The 20,323-nt window shown below is 37.1% G+C and overlaps 1 protein-coding gene across 1 annotated transcript; it reads right to left on the bottom strand.

Moving 5' to 3' along the window:
- Positions 1-131: 131 nt before the first annotated feature.
- SPO11 (SPO11 initiator of meiotic double stranded breaks) lies at positions 132-15,843 on the bottom strand. Its single transcript, XM_055723082.1, has 13 exons — positions 15,746-15,843; positions 13,119-13,232; positions 10,097-10,185; positions 9,427-9,493; positions 9,104-9,212; positions 8,395-8,481; positions 6,674-6,710; positions 6,340-6,449; positions 5,346-5,445; positions 3,998-4,035; positions 2,337-2,413; positions 2,024-2,135; positions 132-1,338 (listed from the first exon to the last, which is right to left on the bottom strand). The coding sequence occupies exons 1-13, from the start codon at positions 15,841-15,843 to the stop codon at positions 1,219-1,221; spliced, it is 1,158 nt and encodes a 385-aa protein (XP_055579057.1). The 3' UTR covers positions 132-1,218.
- Positions 15,844-20,323: the final 4,480 nt, after the last annotated feature.

The raw sequence follows: 20,323 nt of genomic DNA, 5'->3' as shown, positions 1-20,323 counted from the left end.
GGGCGGGCCCCGCCGGTCCCCGGCGGGCAGCAGCGCTGGAGACAGGCTGCGCGCCCCTCGGCCAGGCGGGGTCAGGCACAGGCGGCGCAGCGCGGGAAGCGCCCCCCGGGCGACTCCGCGCAGCGCTGGCCCTTGGCGGGGCGCTGGCTGGGCCGCGGCTCGGGCACCCGCTCGGGCACCCGCTCTCCCGAAGACGGAGCGAGCCGCCGGGGCCGGCCGGTGCGCGGCCCATACGCGGGGCCAGGGCCCGGGGGCTGCGCTGCCCCCTGCCGCAGAGCCGGCCCTTCGCCCCGCCGGCTGGGCTTGGCTCCAGGCCGGGCTGGCTGTGCACCCGGGCACCGGGAATTAATGGGCACTCAATAAAAAGGAATTTAAATTCCTTTTGAATATAATAGCGGAGGAACTTTAGTAAAAAAACCTCCCAAGTAGAGAAGTCTGCTGAAAATACTGAGAGATCCACACTGATGACTCTGTAATCAATTTTGGAAGTATTTTCTATGCAGTCGATGTGGTTTCCTCACGTAAAATTTATTGTATGCTTTAATCACCACAGTTTCCTGCTCCTTTTTACCGTTTTAGAGCCAACTAAATAAAATGAAAATGGGATTCTGTTATGATGTGCATCATTAACAGGATTGTTTATTAAACTCTTAATCAGTAACATCTGCTTGCTTACTTGTTCATTGGAGACATAGTAATTTAGTTGCTGGAACATTTATAGCTGCTTGAAAGATGCAGTAATGAAGAATTATCTCTGACTTTTCAGTCTGAATTTACAGCAAACACAAAATGCCACAATGCTGCACTTAAAATAATTTCCAAAAGGAGTCATGTGCAATAAATTGTTAAGAAAGTCTTTTACTCTCTTCAAAAATAAAAAGGTCAGTGCAACGTCATCTTGTGCTTCAAGACAGAAGGCAAAGCAATTCCCTGATACTTTTTTGAACTTAACATTTTCTGGCCAGAAAGAACGTATTATCCTTTTATGTATGTACATTTGGCGTTGTAATGTTGCAGAAGCCACAGAATGGAAACACTGGTATGTTTCATGAAAAAGAAATAAAGAAGTTATTTCTCTTACAGTTTGAGAGAGGAAAAAGAGATGATCATAATCTAGCTACAGTGATAATAAGATGCTGAAGCATATTCCTCTGTCTCTGCATTTCTTCTAAGAGCAGTCAAAATAAATCAGTATAAAGAAAAACACTTCATTTGCATTCATAGCCATCCACCAAATCGCAGTTTGTTTGGTAAATAGACTCTTGAAAGGTAATCTGGTGAAAGAGAAGTTAAAACCTGGATTTCAGCCTTCAGTTTAGATGCTGCCATAATTTCCAGCTAAAAAAAAACAAAGAACAAAAAAAGAAAGTGTGATGCTGTAACAGCCTGGTCCAGGGTTAGGTAATTATTTAAGTAAGAATTACACTTATTGGATGTGCATGTAGAACTGTAAAGTTAGTATTACTGGAAATGATGCTGCAAAATCCCTATCACTAAGCTGAGATTCATTGTATCGTATGCTCATGTCTTCTCTGGTGTGTACTTTACAGTAACAGGAACAATTTACAAGTATAAACAGGAAGAAGGTACATGTTACCTTTTCTTCCTTTCTAACCACTTCACACAATATAGGCCTGAGTTGACATATATGTTTTAAAAGCTACAGGCAAGATTAGAGGTGTAGTACTGAGTAAGTAACTGCTGTAAGCATTCCCCTACTTGTAAAGACATAATATATTCTGTAATATTTAGGAAAGCAGTACAATCCCATGTGATCATCAGATGGCTAATGGCAGGAAAGCTTAAAATGCTGCCAGTTCTGGCCTGTGAGCCATGGAGGCCCACTGGTTTAGAGACACATCCCAGGCCACGCGCTTTCTCAGTCTCGCCTTCCTTTAGGGCTGCCAAACCTTACTGGTTCCACTGTACTAAGGGTTTATCACCATAAAGAGGAACAGGACTGCAGACAATAGGATTTGTCCTGTGAAGAGTAAGAAATAGGAAACAATGGGTTTATACATACTTCCTTTTTCCACATTGGCTGACAAGCAATGTAAGGTCTCTTTTGTATACTTGCTAACTTATTTTGATCTTGCTTTGTAAATGGAATCAGGACATCTTTGCATATATTTAATCTGAAAAGAAAAAAAGTTGTTAAATTTTCTCATGTATTTAAAAATGTTTATTTCAATTTATTTCCGTATATTAAGCCAAAATGTTGTATTAAAAGAATAACAGACTCAAGTGTCAGTTGTCTTTTTGTGCATTAAGTCAGAGTGCATTTCCTGTCTATGAAACAAAAGAATACTTCTGTTTCTTTTGGGGAAATAACTAACCTTACAAGATCAGATGGAAGGAGACCAAGCCACTTTATAGATGGAACGGTGAGATGATGGGCCTCAAAAGACATTGACTAAAATAAGAAAGGTCAACTATAACATTCAGTGACTTTTAGTTTAAATTACCTGAGATACATGCCTTCCAAGGTCATGGTCAGATTTTATTGCAAAGATAATTAGGCATTTTCACTATCAGAATGATATAGGAGAACATAGTGCAACTGAAACTGACTATGTCCCCTTGCTGGAAACCATTGCTTTGCTAAGATTTACACCCTTCAGCCTATGACAGATTCTAAATTAGTCCAGTTTAGGCTGGTCTAGTTTGAATAATTTTGTTTTGTTTGTTACTGTCAATATGAGTCTGATTGCCAAAAAAAACCCCAAAACCCCCCCCCAAAAAACCCAAAAAAAACAACAAAAAAAAAAACCAGGAAGAGCAATCAAATCTGGAAGTCTCTGATATTTTCTACTGGAAAATACCACATCACATAAAACCAGCCCAAACAAAGATTCATCTGGTCCAGTATCATGGCTACAGTAAATATCTTAGGGAAAAGTGTAAAACCAAATAAGCAGTTAATGATACTTCTCAGGATACTCCCCCTGCTCCCAATGGTTTGTGACTCCAACTTTCTGAGCCAGAAGTGGTGGTGGTGTAATACTTGATTTTGTCAGGTTGCATTTTAGAATCCGTGAAAACTTTTGTCATCTATAGCACCCTACAGCAAAGTATCACAGTTAAATTACACGTTGCATAAAGGAATACAGTAAAGTTCATTGTTTGTAATGAACTTGACATATTCTATTTCACTTGATACACCTGTTGCTCTGTAACTGAACAAAATAAACATTCAAATGAACCCGACGATTTCATTTAATCCTGGAATATGGTGTTTTAGCAGTTTACACACCTTTGTAGGAGAGCTGCAGGCGTGACAGCTCACCTGAAGACTTGGAAGTTCTGTCTCCTTGGATGTCCTTGAGGCATATGTTGTGACATATATCTGAACTCCGACATCATTGATTGCTGGCACTTTTCTGAAGTTTTTGTTTTGTTTTTACTTTGAATGTTCTTTCTCCAATGCTCTACTAAATGGATCACACATCTGCCTCTGCCCTCTGCCTTCCACATTGTCATCCTGTACCATGTCTTTTAGCAATGTAATATAATAATGCCTTCTTATTCCCTTTGCCTCTTCTTCCATAACGTTCCACACTAACACATGTATCTACAAGCAAATTCTCACCCCAAAACAAAATCTTTACCAACATAACATGATTTTGCGGAGAATCACCCATCTCCCAGGTTATGTCCTCCTCCTCCTCCTCCCAGGGCCCCTCCAGCCTTCATTTCTCTTCTAAGGCAGAAGCAAAGCAAAACGCAGAACATTTTTCTGTTTTGACTGCCTGTCCCTGTGCAGCAGGGGAAAACTGTGAAATATAGTTAAATGAAACACCTGCCATTGTTACTTAGTTTCTTTTTGTTGCAAGAAGCCCTTTCTGCAGATACACAAGGCCTAACACCTGTGTCTTCATATTGAAACAAAATGATACAAGGCAGTAACCATTCTAACAAAGGCTATAACATTTCATACATTCCTGCTTCAAGGCTGGGACGCAAAACAGTGTATTTGAAGTGGAAAAATTATACTCACCACAGATCCGTATTTGTAGATGCACATTATTTCTACACCTAGGTTGCAGAATACCAAATGTCAAGTCTCTGTTTAGCTGCACATTGGGCATGTTTAAAAAGATTGCATTAAGAATTCAATTTTATCATGTAACAGTTAGAGCTTTATGATTTAGGTTCTTCATGTTTTAAAATTATTTTTAGAGTATGTCAAAACAAGCAGAATTTAAGCATAATATGTCACCTTTATATAGTTAAATGTTTCACTCTGTCTGCATAATCAATTCAAAACCAAGGATAATCAGCTCTTGTACACATTTTCCAACACCTATCACAAAAAGTGTATGTCTTTATCCTGTGTAATCTGTATCTCTTAATACTATTGCTTGAACAGCTGCTTCTTATTTTGCAGCAACCTCCCTAATTTCAGGTGGGATCAGTGTAGACAGATAAGAAATTTTCTACATTTTGTGTGTGTTTGAATTCAGATTCTGAATTCAAACTAAGGCATACACACTCACATAGAATCTCTCATGAAATGAGAAAAATTTCAGACCTGCCACTGATGTAATAGAATAGCACATTCAGAATGCAATGAACTTTTTTTAAGATTAGCTTTATTCCTGATAGCATCAGACTCATAGTTTCTAGCTTTCACTACTGTAAACTATTGACCTGATTGTTAAATTATTACTATAAGTGTATGTGAACTACTTTAAAACCAATAAAAGACTCAGTTTGCTCAAACATCTATTTTTTTCATGTCTGTCCGGCCTAAGGATCATAATGTAGTTAAAAATTTTTCTTTATACCGAACAGAGCAACGTTTACAAAAGTTCCTGTTCTTTTATTTTACAAAAGGAATAGTGTAGCCACAGCTGGAATCCTTGATGGAGCAACATTTTCAATGATATTTAACTCTATAAAGACACAACTAGGACCTCCTGAGACCTTTAGAAGTGGTCAAGTGCCTAACTCACATTAAAATCAATGGAATCATGCAATGGATCATAAGATTCTGTTACACTTACCTTCATTTTTAGGACCACAGGTACTTTCAAAATCTAGCTTTATTCTGAGCTATGTATCACATAAGTTGTTGTGGTTTGGGGTTTTTTTAGGTACAAGGTAAGATTCTTAATAATACCTCAAAGTGCAGCAAGGGTAATGGTATATTCAGTGGGGATGTAAAGCCAATACTGATGTTTCATTTAAACTCCTTCTGTACTCCTACATATTTTCTGCATAAACCAGTAACCTTCTGATTGTGTTGGATCTCTGTGTTCTGAGTACTTTCCCACAAAAGTAAGAAAAGACATTCTAAACAAATTTTGCTTTTCTTTTATGTCACTGAACCTCTGCAGATTTACCATGTGGATCTGCATCCATAAGGGTGAAAATAGGAATTTGAAAAGAATCCCACAGCTTTCTGACCAAAAGTCGTGTATTAAGATCTGGTACGCCTCTTCCCTAAGGAAAGAAAACAAAAGCAGACAGTTTAAAATTAATTAAAACAACATCTGGGTACATATGTGTTTACATTTGTTATTTAAAAGCAAGCAAACATGGCAGAAATATTTCTCCAGCAGCTATTTTGCAGGGAAAGTTCTATGGTCCTGTTTTGTGTCTGTGAGGAGGGAAGGAGGAACGAGCTGGAGAACAGCACCGCGGATGTTCTGGATTACAGGCACCATGAAAGTATCATACAGTCCTCTATTTAAGGTGTCAGTTTGTACACAGGTTGATGTGTAATGTACCCTGTTATCTGTGCAAGCTGGTGTAAGAAGGCCACATTTTTCTTCTCAAAAATATTTATGGCACTAATGAAACAATATCAAACAAGCTCCTGCTCTGACTGTAACCAGACAATATGTGGCACAGGATATATGCTTATCTCTCTTGATAGGGGGATATGTTTCTTCCTCATTGTGGGCCACATTTGTCCCAGAACAAGTAGGTATGCATATTCCATTTACATATGCCTATTAATTCTCCAGGCTCCATAGCTCTTTCAGTACAATCCAAAATCACAAAATTCATTTGGGTTTGTTAAACCTAGGATCCTGAAGGACAAAAGGTTACTCAAGAGTCAAGCCTTTCTGAGACTGAGTGGGGCAGCTACTTCGCAGCAGCACATGAATGTGATAAGGTACCAAAGTCTAAGGAGATGCTTGGAAGAAGTAAGTCTTTAGAAAGTGTATTTTGTATTCCTATGAGGACAATAAAATTTTAAAAAATAATGTTAGATATGTTTCATATTAATTTTGTTACGGTCTTTTGACCAAGTTCGAGCACCACTACAATGCTAAAGTATTATTTACATTCTTATATCTAGCTAGACAATATGAAATGTAAAATGCATACCGTAATCATTATACATGGGGACAATTTATTGCAGAAGTCATCATCCAGCAGTCTCTGAAAAGTTGCATCTTTTTCTACAATTAACACAAATTTGGCATGTGAGATTAAATCTTCTCTGTTAAGGCTAGCTGCATGTAAAATGATCCATCACACCAATCAATTAAAACTAAATGCTCTAAAATACCTGTTCTGGAGCCAAAAGCAGTGTTCACGACTCGATTTCAGAGCCAGCAAGCAAAGAAAAAATTACCAGAACGTTGTTTAACTTGGAATATTCCTTGGTTTTACTTTTTTTTTTTTCAGCCTACAACAAGAGTTCTTGCTCAAAGGATACTTTTAATTCCTTGAACATTAGATGGCACAGTGACTGCCTAAAACAGCAAAAATAAGATTAAACATTTTAAACAGAGAAAATGATATATTTTAAAATAACAACACTAGGTAAGGAAGGACAGAATTGCATCCTGAAACAACTGTTCAACTTCTATACACAAGATCAGTCTTGACATTTTCACCTCTTCAGAAGCGTATTTGACCATTCATATCCTGCTCTATTGTATGGTTGTGGGGGAGTCCTCCTGTTATAACAAGATGCTTTTCAAAAGCGCTTGTGCTACTGTCACAGAAGATTGTTCATCATAAAGGCATTTCAGAGATAACAATGTCCTCGTTAATTTTCTATATGTCTCAGCCAGAAAAAAAAGTCAGCGTGGTGTGAAGACTGCAAATTTAATACAGGCTTAAAATATTTAAGTATTCTTTTTGGAAGATCATTAATTCCTTTCTTTTATTAACAATAACCTGATTTTATAAGTATTTTAGAGCAACAATTTGAAGACATAGTAATATTTACTTCACATCTCATATTAGGATTGGCTCAATCTGGCAAGCATATGGATGAGAAAACAGGAACTGGAGGAAGAACTTGGCAGAAGAGTATGTATATGTTGAAGTGTGTGGTCTGTTTTGATTTCTGACTGCTAAATCACCTCCGGTGCCAGGGTGGAACAACTCAGCAAATAAAAATATGAAGAGCTGTAGAAAAGCATTAATAACAGGAGACTTTACACTCTGCCTAAAAACAAAGTATAATAGGCAGATAAGGATATCTTTCCATTTTGAAATTACTGATTTAGGCTTACAATGAACACATTTTCCAGGAAATCATGACAACAGTCAGCAAGTCTAAGTTCTGTTCCTGCTTTCATATTCTGCATAGCTATAGGAAATCTTTCAGGACTAGGTTGGCTGAATCTCATCTCCTCAAACCGCGTTAGGCTCTTGACTCTTACAAAACCATGGTTATAAACTTCCCTTTAGCTCAGTACCACCTCTGATAAAATTAGTTGACAATACAAGCCCTTCTACTATCTGTAATTCCTGTAATAGTAATAATCCTGAGACCAAACAGCTTGATGTTATATATCTTTGGTTGTACAGTTCTGGGCACGTGAAGCCAATATCAGCTCTTATGCTGATGGAGTATCATCTTAAAATTTCTGTAAAAGAGAACATAAGTTGGATCCAGAAAGAGATTTCTTCCTCTAATTATAGAGGGTCAGTTCAGTCTCTCATCTGTGCTGTTGCTACCGGAGGAGTCTGCCCAGTGTAGTAGAAGCAGCTCATTGAGGACCATATGAGTGTGTTAACTCAGGCTGTAAGACTTGGTTTCTTGCTCTGCCAGAAACCAATGTGTGACAGAAGTGAAGTATGCTTAGAGTGCCCAGAATTCTTTGATTCAGAGCACTTATTTGACAGAACAGTGTGATATAAAGCCTAAGATACACAATATATATGGCTTCCTCTGCAAGGCTGCCGTGGTAGAAGGCAGTGCTAAAATCCTTATCCAAAGGATATATTCCCAGTGAGTATGTAGCTGAGCTTCAGAACGGCAATACAGTTGAGCAACTCTTTCCACCCAGGTTGTAATGTCTCAATTTGCCACAAGCACAGCTTTGTACAATAAATGTATACAGTAACCTGAGCTACAAGCACTGCAGGGTATCTTGCAAAGGTAGATGCTATGAATTACTGTTACTGTTTTATAATACATACTGTTGCACTGCAGGTACAATTCACTTTTGTACCGTCTTCCTCAGTGTAACTTAAATTGCCAGCAACAAAACCTTTAGTTGTAGACAGCTGAAAAAAAAGTTGTATACAGTAAATTGGAAGTTACATGCTGTTATGTTACTATAGTGTGCAGTCAAAACAGGAAACTTCTGAAAAGACTGCCATCAACCTTTTAAACGCTATGCAGTGTTGTTGCGTTACGCACTAAGCAATGGACATAAAGGCATAATTGCAATAAATTATGTCAACAACTGCATTTTTAGATACAAAAGAATTCTTTTAAGGCATGAGAGACAAGTAAATCTGAAAGGTTTTTACATCTCTGATGTACTTAAAATTTTCATTTAACCCCCAAGCTAGCAAATTGTTTGAGTACATGCTGCTAAACAGATGTCTTGCACTCTGAAGTTTAAGCACTGCCTTCACTAGTTAATAGCAAAAGGTCCTGTGCTTGTAGCTGGCAGTTTGTCCCAAACTCTTTGGAGCAAGCAAACTATGAATTTTCTCTGAAGAAAAAACCCCTTCTGAGTGCTATGATAAACCCCAACTAGGTTTCATTTGCACAAATGACACCTTTTATTTTAGCTACGTGTTTCCTATCCTACTGATAACTTTTCTTGATATTTCACCGTTCAGTTTGATCTATATAATTTGGAAATATTGATAAAAACATTTGTAATAAGCCACTTACTATATGTAGACTTCTCCGAGGTATCTTAAGCATGCAAGAAATGTCATTGATTATATTGTCCACAACACTTTGGCTACCAAACAGTTGTGTATCTGAATAATAGATATCTCTATCAAGACAAAATATTGTATTTGTAATTATAATACTGATACAGCTGTAGGTTTCTAAGAATTTTATAGAGGGCATGGATAATCAGATCAATCTAAAGCATTTTACATACAGGATTACATTATCCTACGGGTTTGCATCCTACAGGCTGCTTTTTCACAGTAACATTCTTAAAATACAACTTTATTTGAAATTACAGAAATGTAGCATGTTACCTTTTAGTTGCATAAGCATTGCTCTGCACCATCTTATAGATCATAGATAATACTTTGAGTATCAGAGCTGAAAAAATACATATTACAAAATATTTTATCCATTTTCAGAAATGCATATACAATAAATTGTCTTTATATTGACCCATATATGTGTCTCATAAAATAAAACTTTGAGACATATATTGTAACATGCTGTGAAAATACAGAGAGGCTGTACTAATTAATAGATTCAATTTCTAACAAAATCAGAAAAAATGTGATGGAGTTAAGTGAGGAAATGTATGCCCTGCTGTCCAGGCCAAATAATTAAATGACTGAGTTAGAAAAAGAAATTAGGTTATTTTCTGAATTCCAAGATTCTTTTACTAGCTAGCTTGTGGAAGGAGGGTGATGTTTTTACATTAGGACCTTTTCAATATGCCATCAGTTGATATTCATTCAGGGAAGGCAGGAACTGTAAGAATGCTGTATTGATTTTGTCGTCACTCACTATACTTTAACAGCGAAGAGAAAAGCTGAAGAGCTGGTCATAATACCAGCTTATATTAGCCATACACTTCTAAATCACTGTGCATGATATATTTTTTATGGTTTGTTGTTTTTGTTACAAAGTTTTAAACCAAAATACAAGAGAAAACAAGTTTTCTGCTTTTGGACTTTTTTAACTTACCAAATTTTTGTGCTGATCTAGGACAGTCACTTCTTATTTGTTTTGTAGTACAGTGCGGTATCATCTGTAGACCTACAGAATCTTTAAATCTGATACATTGCAAGCAAATACATTAAAACTGTAAACTTCCTGAGTATATGTAAATTGTTCTCTGCAAGGTAATTCAGAATCAGACCCCTTTCCTATAATCAAATATGCTAATGCTTTTTAGACTCGGTACAGAAACCCCCAACTTGGGTGGAGTTGGAGTGGCCAAAGGAAAAAGGCAGGCAATAGTCATCATCTGTCAAAATGACCATTCAAAACACTACTGAGCTGCCCCTCGTCTGATCACTGCTTTCAGAACATGGAAGAGTTTCTCAAGAAGATGCTTCAAGACTAAATTTAAGCCTAAAATACATAAGTTTTCAGACAAAGCAGAGACAAGAAAAATATTTTATACATGTTCATTACTGCTAATATATCATCATCAATTATTATTTAACAGGAAAGCAAACTAATGAATGACAGGAAAAATAGGTGAATAATTATTGGAATACAAATCAAGTCTGACACAGTGACTTTCTGATGTAGAATGTATGAAAAGTGTTAGTATTTCATATTACAACAATATTATCTGATTTACGCCCTTAAATTATTACCAGAATAACTATTCTATTCTATTAAGTGTTCAAAACAAAAATGTGGTCCATCCTATTCTCTAAACAGTTGCTTAATGTAAATGAGCTCCACAATTTGTTTTTTCACCATTTCATGTCTGAAGGGGCACATTTCACTGAAAGAATCAGTTATTTTCTGAAGGACATTTCATTATTTTATTTAAAAGTATTTTAGTGCCTTATGATATGGAAGACCTGTCTTTAAAGCATTCTTTTTCATTTCAGAGTGTTGTATGTACTTCAAAAAAGTATTGGTAGTTAAATGGCTATAATTTTATCTAAAACCTCAGGATGTTTCTAAATGTCTTTGTCAAAGGTTTTGCTCCGTGCATCCTTTGGGTGGCAGACCACACCACAGTGCGCGCCTGTGAAGTGACAGCAGTAACAGCACAGCGCAGCATCTGCCTGCCAGCTTTAAAGTAACTTTCTTGCCTTTGTGCTGCAACATTTAAAACGTATTTGTTATTTTCACTTGCAGCATACACTGTAACTTCATGGGAGGATTTCTCTCTCAGGTTAAATAAGGAACACTCCTTTCAGAAAACAGCACACTGAAGAACCCAGTCAATGTGGCTCCCACAGGCATTTCACAAAGACAACGGCAAACTGGCATTAAATTGGATATTCGTCCCAGGATTGCATTTACCCCAGAAGAGTAGTTCTCTATAAAATATTCTTTCCACTACTGGGATTTTTAATTTTTTTTTTTTTTTTTTTTTTTCCCTGGAAAGACATAGCTGGACAATGGAAGCTCTACTGCTCAGGTCTGGCATTCTCACTGATTGACATAATTCTCAGGTAAATACCTCTCTGGGCATCTACAAATGTTTACAAAGAACATTTCAGACATGAAATCATTCTCTCATTCTACTCATTCCTTCCCAGCAGATTCGAGCTGAGTAGGTTAGGTATGAAAAGGCTACCTTAAAAAAAAAATATATAATAAAGCCCCACTGACTATAATTTGTTCCTTTCGTATTGTATTCTGGCATTTTGGTTTTATTTTTATTTGTCCATTTGTTTTTATTTTAATGTTCTTAAACAGCTGTATTAAAGTAGGATATAGGTCACTATTCAACAGAAATGCATATTATGTTTCTCCACTATAAATAATGGTTCAGCTTTTTTTAATGTGATCGATTAGTCTTATTTTTAACATACTGTGATGTTAACTTGTTTTAATTTGAATGTTTTTCCTGCCTATGTGTTCTGATGGCAAATAACATTTCACATTTGTTATTCTAGCCTGGAATGCCATTTCCCTGAAGACTGCCAAAAATTGCAAAACTTTGTTACAGTATTTTAATTTTACAGACATTTGAGTGAAACATTTTTGTCAAACTATCAAGATACAAACCATTAAATTCCCTGGAACATATAAGCCTTTCAGTTAACTGATTACCTTCAGGCCCCTCAGGTTTTTTGGTTGACAGACATTTATTGTTCTCATTAAATGAATATTCTACCAAAGTGTTACCCATGGAAACTTTGCTACATTTGTAATGTGTCCACTTACAAGCACCTCTGCAATCTTGTCAATCTAAATTTCCTTTAACCCACTGACATCCAAAGCTAATACAAGGCAAGAAACAGATTTGTCTTCCTATATCCTTTTGCTTCTGTATTATAGAACACAATCTCTCAGTTTCTAGTATTTTCAGTTTAAATGAGCTCCTTGGAAAAATACTGTAGCAAAAGCAACTTCTGCAAATCACAAAGTGTGTTATAAAGGAAGACAGGTTGCTTTTTTCTCTGATCCTGTCTAGATAAGCTGGCATAAGGTCTGAAATTTAGATAACACATTAGAAATTTGGTTTGCTTTATTTGCCTGGTAATGAACTTAGAACACAACACAGAGGTAAGAAAGACATGAAATGCATCTTCTCTGAGAACAAAAAGATAAGTTTATCACTATCATTTTAGGAAATAAGGTGGCATGAGAAAAAGTGGAGCAAGAAAAGAGAGAGCACAGAAAGGGCACTGGAGGATGAAATTGCTAGTAATTGTTTCCAGCCTAAAACAGATTTTTTCACTTTAAAACAACTTATCATTTCTGGTTTCTACTGCTTCCAGAAAATCACTGTTTATAGGACCTCCCTTTCCTTTCTAACCTCTGTTACAGTAGTTTTACATTCCCCTTTATGTTATGGTCTGCTATTAGTTAACACACGATGCCTGTTCACGCAAAGTGGTTACTAAGCATTACTTTTTATTTGTCCATTACTTTTTGAGAAGTCAAATTATTTATTGATTCTAATACTTATAGAACTATGTATGATTAACATTTCTGGAAGTTACATACTCAAAGTTTATTCGTGTAATTTATATTAATATAAGGCAGGACTTCAAAATATAGTACTTACTCTATGTTCCTCCAATCTGATCTATTAGCCACTGTGAGAACAGGTGCTTTTTTTTGGGCCAAACTTTTAAGTACATCTTCAATAACATTTTCTATTGCTTCAAGAACTTCAGAACTGAAACAAAGAAAATTAATGATACAGACCATAGGATAAAATCTAGTTCTATTTGGGGTTTTGATCATCTATCCCCATTTCTACAAAAATTGTGCAATCAGAAACTGCTTCAAGAATGTATTTGTTTCAAAAATGTAGAGGAACTCCTTTGTTTTTTAATTTTGTTCCCCTAAAATCTTTGACTTTCCATTCCAGATGCATGACTGAGGACACAATTAAAAGTACATTTCTATTCAATCCTGAAACCATCAAATTTTTCACCAGCTGAACTTTCAGACCAACTGGATGGTTTGTGACTAATGACTAATGTTTTACTATAAATGATGTAATATTGGGTTTGGCTATGATTCGGGCTAAGTTGTTTTTAAATGCTGTTAATTTAAAAAATGCTGAAGAGTACAAATACTTCCTGTTGTACCATTGCACATTAACCTTTTGATCTGTTGCCCTGAGCAAACTGTTAAGGGTTCTAATTAGATGAAGTCTTAGTCTCAACAGATGCATTGTGAAAAGAATAAAATCTGTATATTTCACCTAAAAAGATAAAGTAACCTTGCAGCAGATCCCTTACAGCAAAACTGTAGGCTGGTTTGAGTGTTATGACAGATGCTTTTTATTTTCATAAGCAATCTGACTCCAATATCTCATCTGTCCTTTAAACTACAAGTGTACTCTATACCATTGTAAGTCTAGGTAGGAATTAAAAGAATATAAAAAACTTATTTTATCTCAAATTTTTATGACCAAAGTCCAATTTTGCCATTGAGTAATATGCTAAGAAAAGATGAGTCAATACCAGTGCACCTCACACAAAATTAATTATCTCACTATTACAAAATCAGCAGGAATTATTTTTAAAACCTGTATGTCTCCATAAACAATAATGATGTGTCATTAAAAATCTCTTCTATTGGCTGAATATGTTTCTTTAATTCTGTAGCTCAGCCTCCACTTGCTCCTCATTCTGCTGAAACTAGATTATCATTTTTTGAAAGCAATTTCTGAACAGTATTAACTTTTTAATTTAAAATGTTATTCGTGACAGTATCTATACCAAAAACCTCTACCAGTATTACTAACATTTTTGTCCAATAATATTAAACTGTTCAATAAACACAATGTAAGATTTTTTTATTTTCAAATTAGTAACCTTGGACACAGAGAGACTAATGGCTTTCCAAAGGTGAAACGGTGAAGCATTTGCAGTGCTGATAATACAAGAGGGCTTGGTCATGCAGCCAATATGTAAATTCATTTTCTACTATATCATACCTTCATAATCAAGTCCAAGATTCCCTAAGTTTCAGACTCACAGCCTCTACCTCCAAAATTAAATCCCGTATCTTGCTGCCATACCCAAAATAGAAATTCCACTATGCTGAATGTGTAATACAGCAAGTGGGAAAATAGGTAGGCAAAGCTGACTATGGTGCAGACCTCCAACATAACAAAAATTAGAGTGCTGAAGACATTAAAAATATGTGTGAGCAGAGGGATGTAAAACCAGATAGGTAGACAGGAAATCTAAACCATGTCATTGTTTTAATACTTATAAATATTTTACTTATTCATTTCATTCCAGCCACTGTAACTGTCTTAATATTCCAGATGTACTTCAGTGTTTGCTGCAGAATTTGAAAGTCCAGGTTTCTGTTCCAATCCCAATTTCCTGATTTGTTGGCCAACAGAAGTTGTAAATGCAGCAAAACAGGAGGAAGGGGACAGCGATTCTCTGTGTACCTCCTGCTGGTATTCTGTCTCTGTTTGCAGAGATTAACTTAATTTTAATAAGCAAACATACAAGACTGGCCAAGTATGCCTACTTAAAATTCACTGTGGTTTAGTTAACAGTGAAATCTGAGTGGAGAAGGGGTAGGGACTGTATTTCACAGGGTTTGCCTGATCATTTCTAACAGGTTGCAGCATGACTAGATACTTCTTTCTGTATAGCTCAAGAAATGATCTTCAACATTAATAGTGTAAAAGATTCAAGTTACCACACCTTTAGCAAGCAAGCAACATAAATACGCAAGAGAAACAGTTACAAATAAAAATCTACAATGTAACCAACACACTCCAAAGCCCAGAACCTTACATTTCTAAAGCCAAGCTGTTTCCATACCCTGCCACAAAGACCAAGAACTCTCCAAGTCATTACTATTAATTATTATTATTATTATCCTTTTCCTCTTAAAATACTTTTAAGATGCTCCCAGTCTGTTCCAGCCTCTGAGGCTGATATACTGTGTAGTCTTTTAAAAAATTGTGAGTGGTTTTTGTTAGTGAAATTCAGTATGTTTGTTTTGTCAGTTTTCCGTATTTCTGTCTGTAGCTACAGACTTTTTGGAGAGGTCTGAGGGAATGGAGATGCTGTTTGCAGTGTGAGGCCCCCTGTGTTTTTGTAGGGGAGTATGTTTTTTCAGTTCTGCACAAGCCCATTAGGTGCACTGGTGCACTACCTGATTGAGTATTACCACAGAAAGAGTGTGGGTGCTATTTTTCACATCGTTTACCGAGGAACGTGGCTCTCACAACCAGACAGACTTGTTTCCCTGAAGACAGCCTTGTTCCCAGCTGGCACTTCAGTGGAACACATACTGTGGTCCACCATGAAGGTTGGTGCAGACCAATCCAACTTCTCTGGAAGGCATGAAGCCATGTTAAAAGAAGGCAAAAGAGATTACCAAAGAAATTAGAACAGGCTAAGTCTGCTGGACTTAAAACTCATGATTTGAGGTAAAACCATAGGGCCAGAGAGGAAAAGCAGAAAATGTCTGTGGAAACCAAAGTCAAGGTTTTCCCGCCCTTCCTGACTGACTGGCCCAGGGCTTTCCCCTCGCTCCTGAAGGGAGAGGAGCTGGCCCTGCCTGACCCAGCGCTTTTCCCGCTCTTTCTGACTGACCAATGGCTTTTCCCACTCTTCCTGACTGACCAATGGCTTTTCCTGCTCTTGTTAATAGACAGGAGATGGCCCCACCCACTCTCACTGCCAAGGACCTTCTCCCGCCCTTCCTGACTGACCTCATCCTCCACTGGGAGCTGGGAACTAAACCTCAGCACTGTCTCTGGAGCTGCAAGGCCTGAGCACATACATAAGCACAAGATCTGTAGCACCCAGATTTCTGGAATAAATCTGGCCAGACTGGCTAGAAGGTGGCCACATGGCTCATCAATACTTTTCTCGTGTTTTCTGAATGACCAGCAATTTTTTTCTTCCCTTAATATCAATGTCTTTTCCTGAGTGTTCTACGTGGCTGGAAGAAAGCTGAAAAAGCTGAAGGCTCCAGTGCAACTCCAGGTGTTGAAAAATCAGCTTCATTTGCCAAAATGGAATTCAACCTCTATTGAGATTAAAGATTTAACACTGGTTTTATCATTTGCCTTCAGAATTCTGAAGTTTTACAATAGACTTGTGATATCTTTTCAAATCTTTCTCAATACACTCTTAAAAACTTCTGTTCTGAACAAACAATAACCCCCCAATTCTAAAAGTCATGAACTGCTGGCTTCCAAGGAAGCCAAGATGTAAGAAAAAAATGTTAAATTTTGTAAGCTTTATGGCTGAACCAGGACTTCCACGGTTCACGTAGTGTGCTTGGCCAGAGGGCATCACCTCAAAATGGATGATACACAGCCACAGGCTGAGAATTTGAAAAGAAACCCCACACGCAATTATCATCTTGGTGTGTTTTGTCCTGGATGTATTGGTGTTCACCTTTTCCTATGAAAATTCCAGTCTTCTCTTTCACTTCAGAAAGTTTAAATTCTTTGTGATTTTAAAGAGAAAATGTGGTACCTCTGGGAGGCCTTGTGAAGGCCCAAAGAGTGCACGAGTGCGTGGCCAGCTCCCGTTCATGGCCGAACAGCCCCCCTGCAGCCCCAGGCACTCCCGCAGCAGAACTGGACGCTCCGTTTCTTTGGTGGGTTCTGAGTGCAGAGATCAGGGCTCCTTCACTGGCTCCTTCACATAGCTCAGTGGTGCTAAAAAGCAAATCCCAGAAACTGCTCTTACCTTTGCAGTTATGATGTGCATTTTCAGCTCCTAACTACGTCATCGTCATCATAATTGGCTGACAGATAGTGGTCATTCTGAGAGTTACTTAGGAGGTAAATATCTAAAGGCTTGTCCTTTCTAGAGAAAATTTTTTAAAGCTCTCTGTTGATAACATTGTCTTTTATGCACAGCAGTCAGTAATATTGGAAACTGTGCTCTATCTAGCTCACTGCTAACAGCATTTCAAACGTTACAATGCTTAGACTTGTTAGCAAGTTAGATGATGTAGTGTTTGAAACGTTGGAGGCAGCTGGTTTCTCCTGCTGTTCTATTCACTACTACTGCTGAACCTTTCTCCTTTGGTACTTGTAAAAGCAAGCCGTCCAAATCCAGCTTGGGTAGGTAATTAAAAAATTCATGCATTGATTTATTCAAGGAAGACCTCAGGCTATGATGATATGAACACAAGGTGATTCAATTAACAGGAGCTAGCAAAAGAAAGGGGAATTAATAAATTGAAAATTTCAGATCTTTCATCTTAAGTCTTTGGCCTTTAGGTACCTTGAGATCACTCCGGAAATATTTATGTAAAATCTCTGTAGCTCTTTCCAACAATTCAACATCAAAATCAACAGATTTTTGTTTGATACAGAACTGACAAAATTGTATCATGCCTCTAGCAATAGATTGAAAACAAAATTATAGACATCAACTTGTAGGAAGCTAATTTAATGACTTACCTCTTCTTCATAGCAGCAAACAGCAACTATAAAAAAGCACAACCAAAATACTCAATACTTATAACTGAGTTAAGAAAACAGATATTGAAAAACAAGCAACAATAACAAACACTTCCATGCTTCAACCTTAATACTGCACACATATATATTTATATATAACCATATAAATTAGTATCCAGAATACAACCAGTAAATGAACTACAATCAATAAATGAACTAGCAGTTTCACTTCCTAAAGCCCTCAAAAAAAAAAAAAAAAGCCCCAAACAAAAAACCACACACATACACACACAAAGCATTTCAATTACAAATACTGAATGCATTTATTATTAGGAAAACAAATACGAAACATTATTAGATGTTAAGAAGTAAAGAAAAATGTGAAAAAAGCGGTGTAAGCAATGCAGCTATCTGTATGTCTTGCTTCTACAAAGATGTGCAGTAGAGGGCACCACAGATGGCAAAGAAAAGAAGTTACTACTTCGAAGCTGTTAAATTTAACACCGTGATTTCACCAATCCTTGATAAATCAAGTTTGATGGGTAATGAAATACTTTCAGATTTGGTTTCTTTAAAAGATACGCTGTTAACAAAAAGTTCCCTTAAGACTGTCTCCTGTTCTAAAAATATGCTCTTATCTGGATACTCTTCGGAGGAAGCTGTGCTATGAAATAGTCTGTATGAGCTGATGCCAATTTCAAAGTCTGTCTGTAACTGCTGAAGAAGAACCTGTCTGGATCGAAACCTGTTGTTATCACTACATACTACACAATAAAAGAGCTATATAGAACAAAAATGTACATTTATCTTAGTGCCAAGATTTTAAGTTGCTTGCTGTTCATTTCTCATATATAAATAACTGCATCAGTAGAATAAATAATACTTAAAATATGTAAACACATATATATGCTTTTTCCTTTTCCTCACTGCATACCTTATGAAAAGATTTTTCCTCTTTTCAAATGTAGTTAGCCTCTTACATTAAGTTTTCATGACTGCTATGGTAAAGGTTTCTCTCCAAAATCTTCTGGCCTTAATTCTTTCAATAGACTGGTAGGCATACCAGTGGACCTGATATGCCTATTTTCAATGAATGCCAAACAGCATGTGAAATGCAGTCTTTCACTCAAGCCTAAAAAAAGGGAGACCTCAGTAAAAGGTAGCGATTCAGTGCAAGCAGAAGTATCTGGGCCAGAAAGGAGTGCTAAGGAGATAGATGGAGGCTTAAAAGCGACAGCAAGAACAGGGGGAAAAGTCCCTACCAGCCATTTAAGAGATTCTTGGGAGTATGCCTACTGTGTTCCAGCAAGCTTCAACTTCTTTCCAGCTTCCTTGGTTGTGATCTGGACAATCCTTGGAAGGACAGACATTTTGTGAGCCAACAGATTTTACTGTGAATAATTTAGGACAGGTTAGGACAGAACAGGAGACAGATCTATCACCTGCCAGTTACATGAAAAGTTACTGATCTTTTTCTAATGGGCAAAGCCCAGAGAAATAGAAGATGAAAAGTCATTCACTGCTAACAGCCAACAACTTCAAATGGGATATCTCCTTCCAACTAACATGGTCGTTTAAAAAAACCCAAACCAAATCTAATACATGTTTTCAGTTTACCTAGCTCTGGGGGGAGAAACACCTGTAAAATATTTATTCTGTGTGAGCCAAATCACTGTAAGAGGAAGTGGGTTTTGTTACCATCCCTTCTTTTTGCATTTTATCTTTCAGCCAGAAATAAACTCTTAACAGGCCTGCCTTAAAAGGAAAAGTAACTTTCATCTAACCTCTGTCACAGTGGTTTTAAGATCCAACATTTTCTAATGCTTTTAGGGCCAGTAATGTATTTTGGGTGGCAGGGCAAGACAGGTATCTGAGACAAAGAAACACAAAGTAAATTAAAAAATGTTCTTTCCCACTTTACATAAATGCCATGCACACTCTGGTTCATTGACAATAATTAAGCTGCACACAGGCAACTTTATATGACTGAACATCTGAAGACATAGTTTTTACATGCTGAGAAGTTTGAGCTTGCCCATTACTGTCATAGCCAGTATTTCTCATTCCTAAACTGGTCTTACACTAAGATAGGACACTCCTTCAGCCTCATTCTCCCTCTGTAGTCCCAGTTACTTTTGCAACATTTCATACTTGCTGCAGTTTTAAAACAGGAACTTCAGGCTGTAAGCATATAAGCTGCCTGAAAAGAAGAAGAAGAAAAAAATCAGTTGTAGCTCTTCTAAGGCTTCAAAAAGTTAAAAAGTTGGATGAAAATGAGAGTAGGATTTTATATGGGGAAATTAGGCGTTCTGCTACTTCTATTATTCTTTTGAAGAGCAAGTTATGAAGGAACATAG

The sequence above is a fragment of the Falco cherrug genome, chromosome 10, assembly GCF_023634085.1.
Source record: "Falco cherrug isolate bFalChe1 chromosome 10, bFalChe1.pri, whole genome shotgun sequence".
Taxonomy (NCBI): Eukaryota; Metazoa; Chordata; class Aves; order Falconiformes; family Falconidae; genus Falco; species Falco cherrug.
This window is presented reverse-complemented; position numbering and strand designations above follow the sequence as displayed.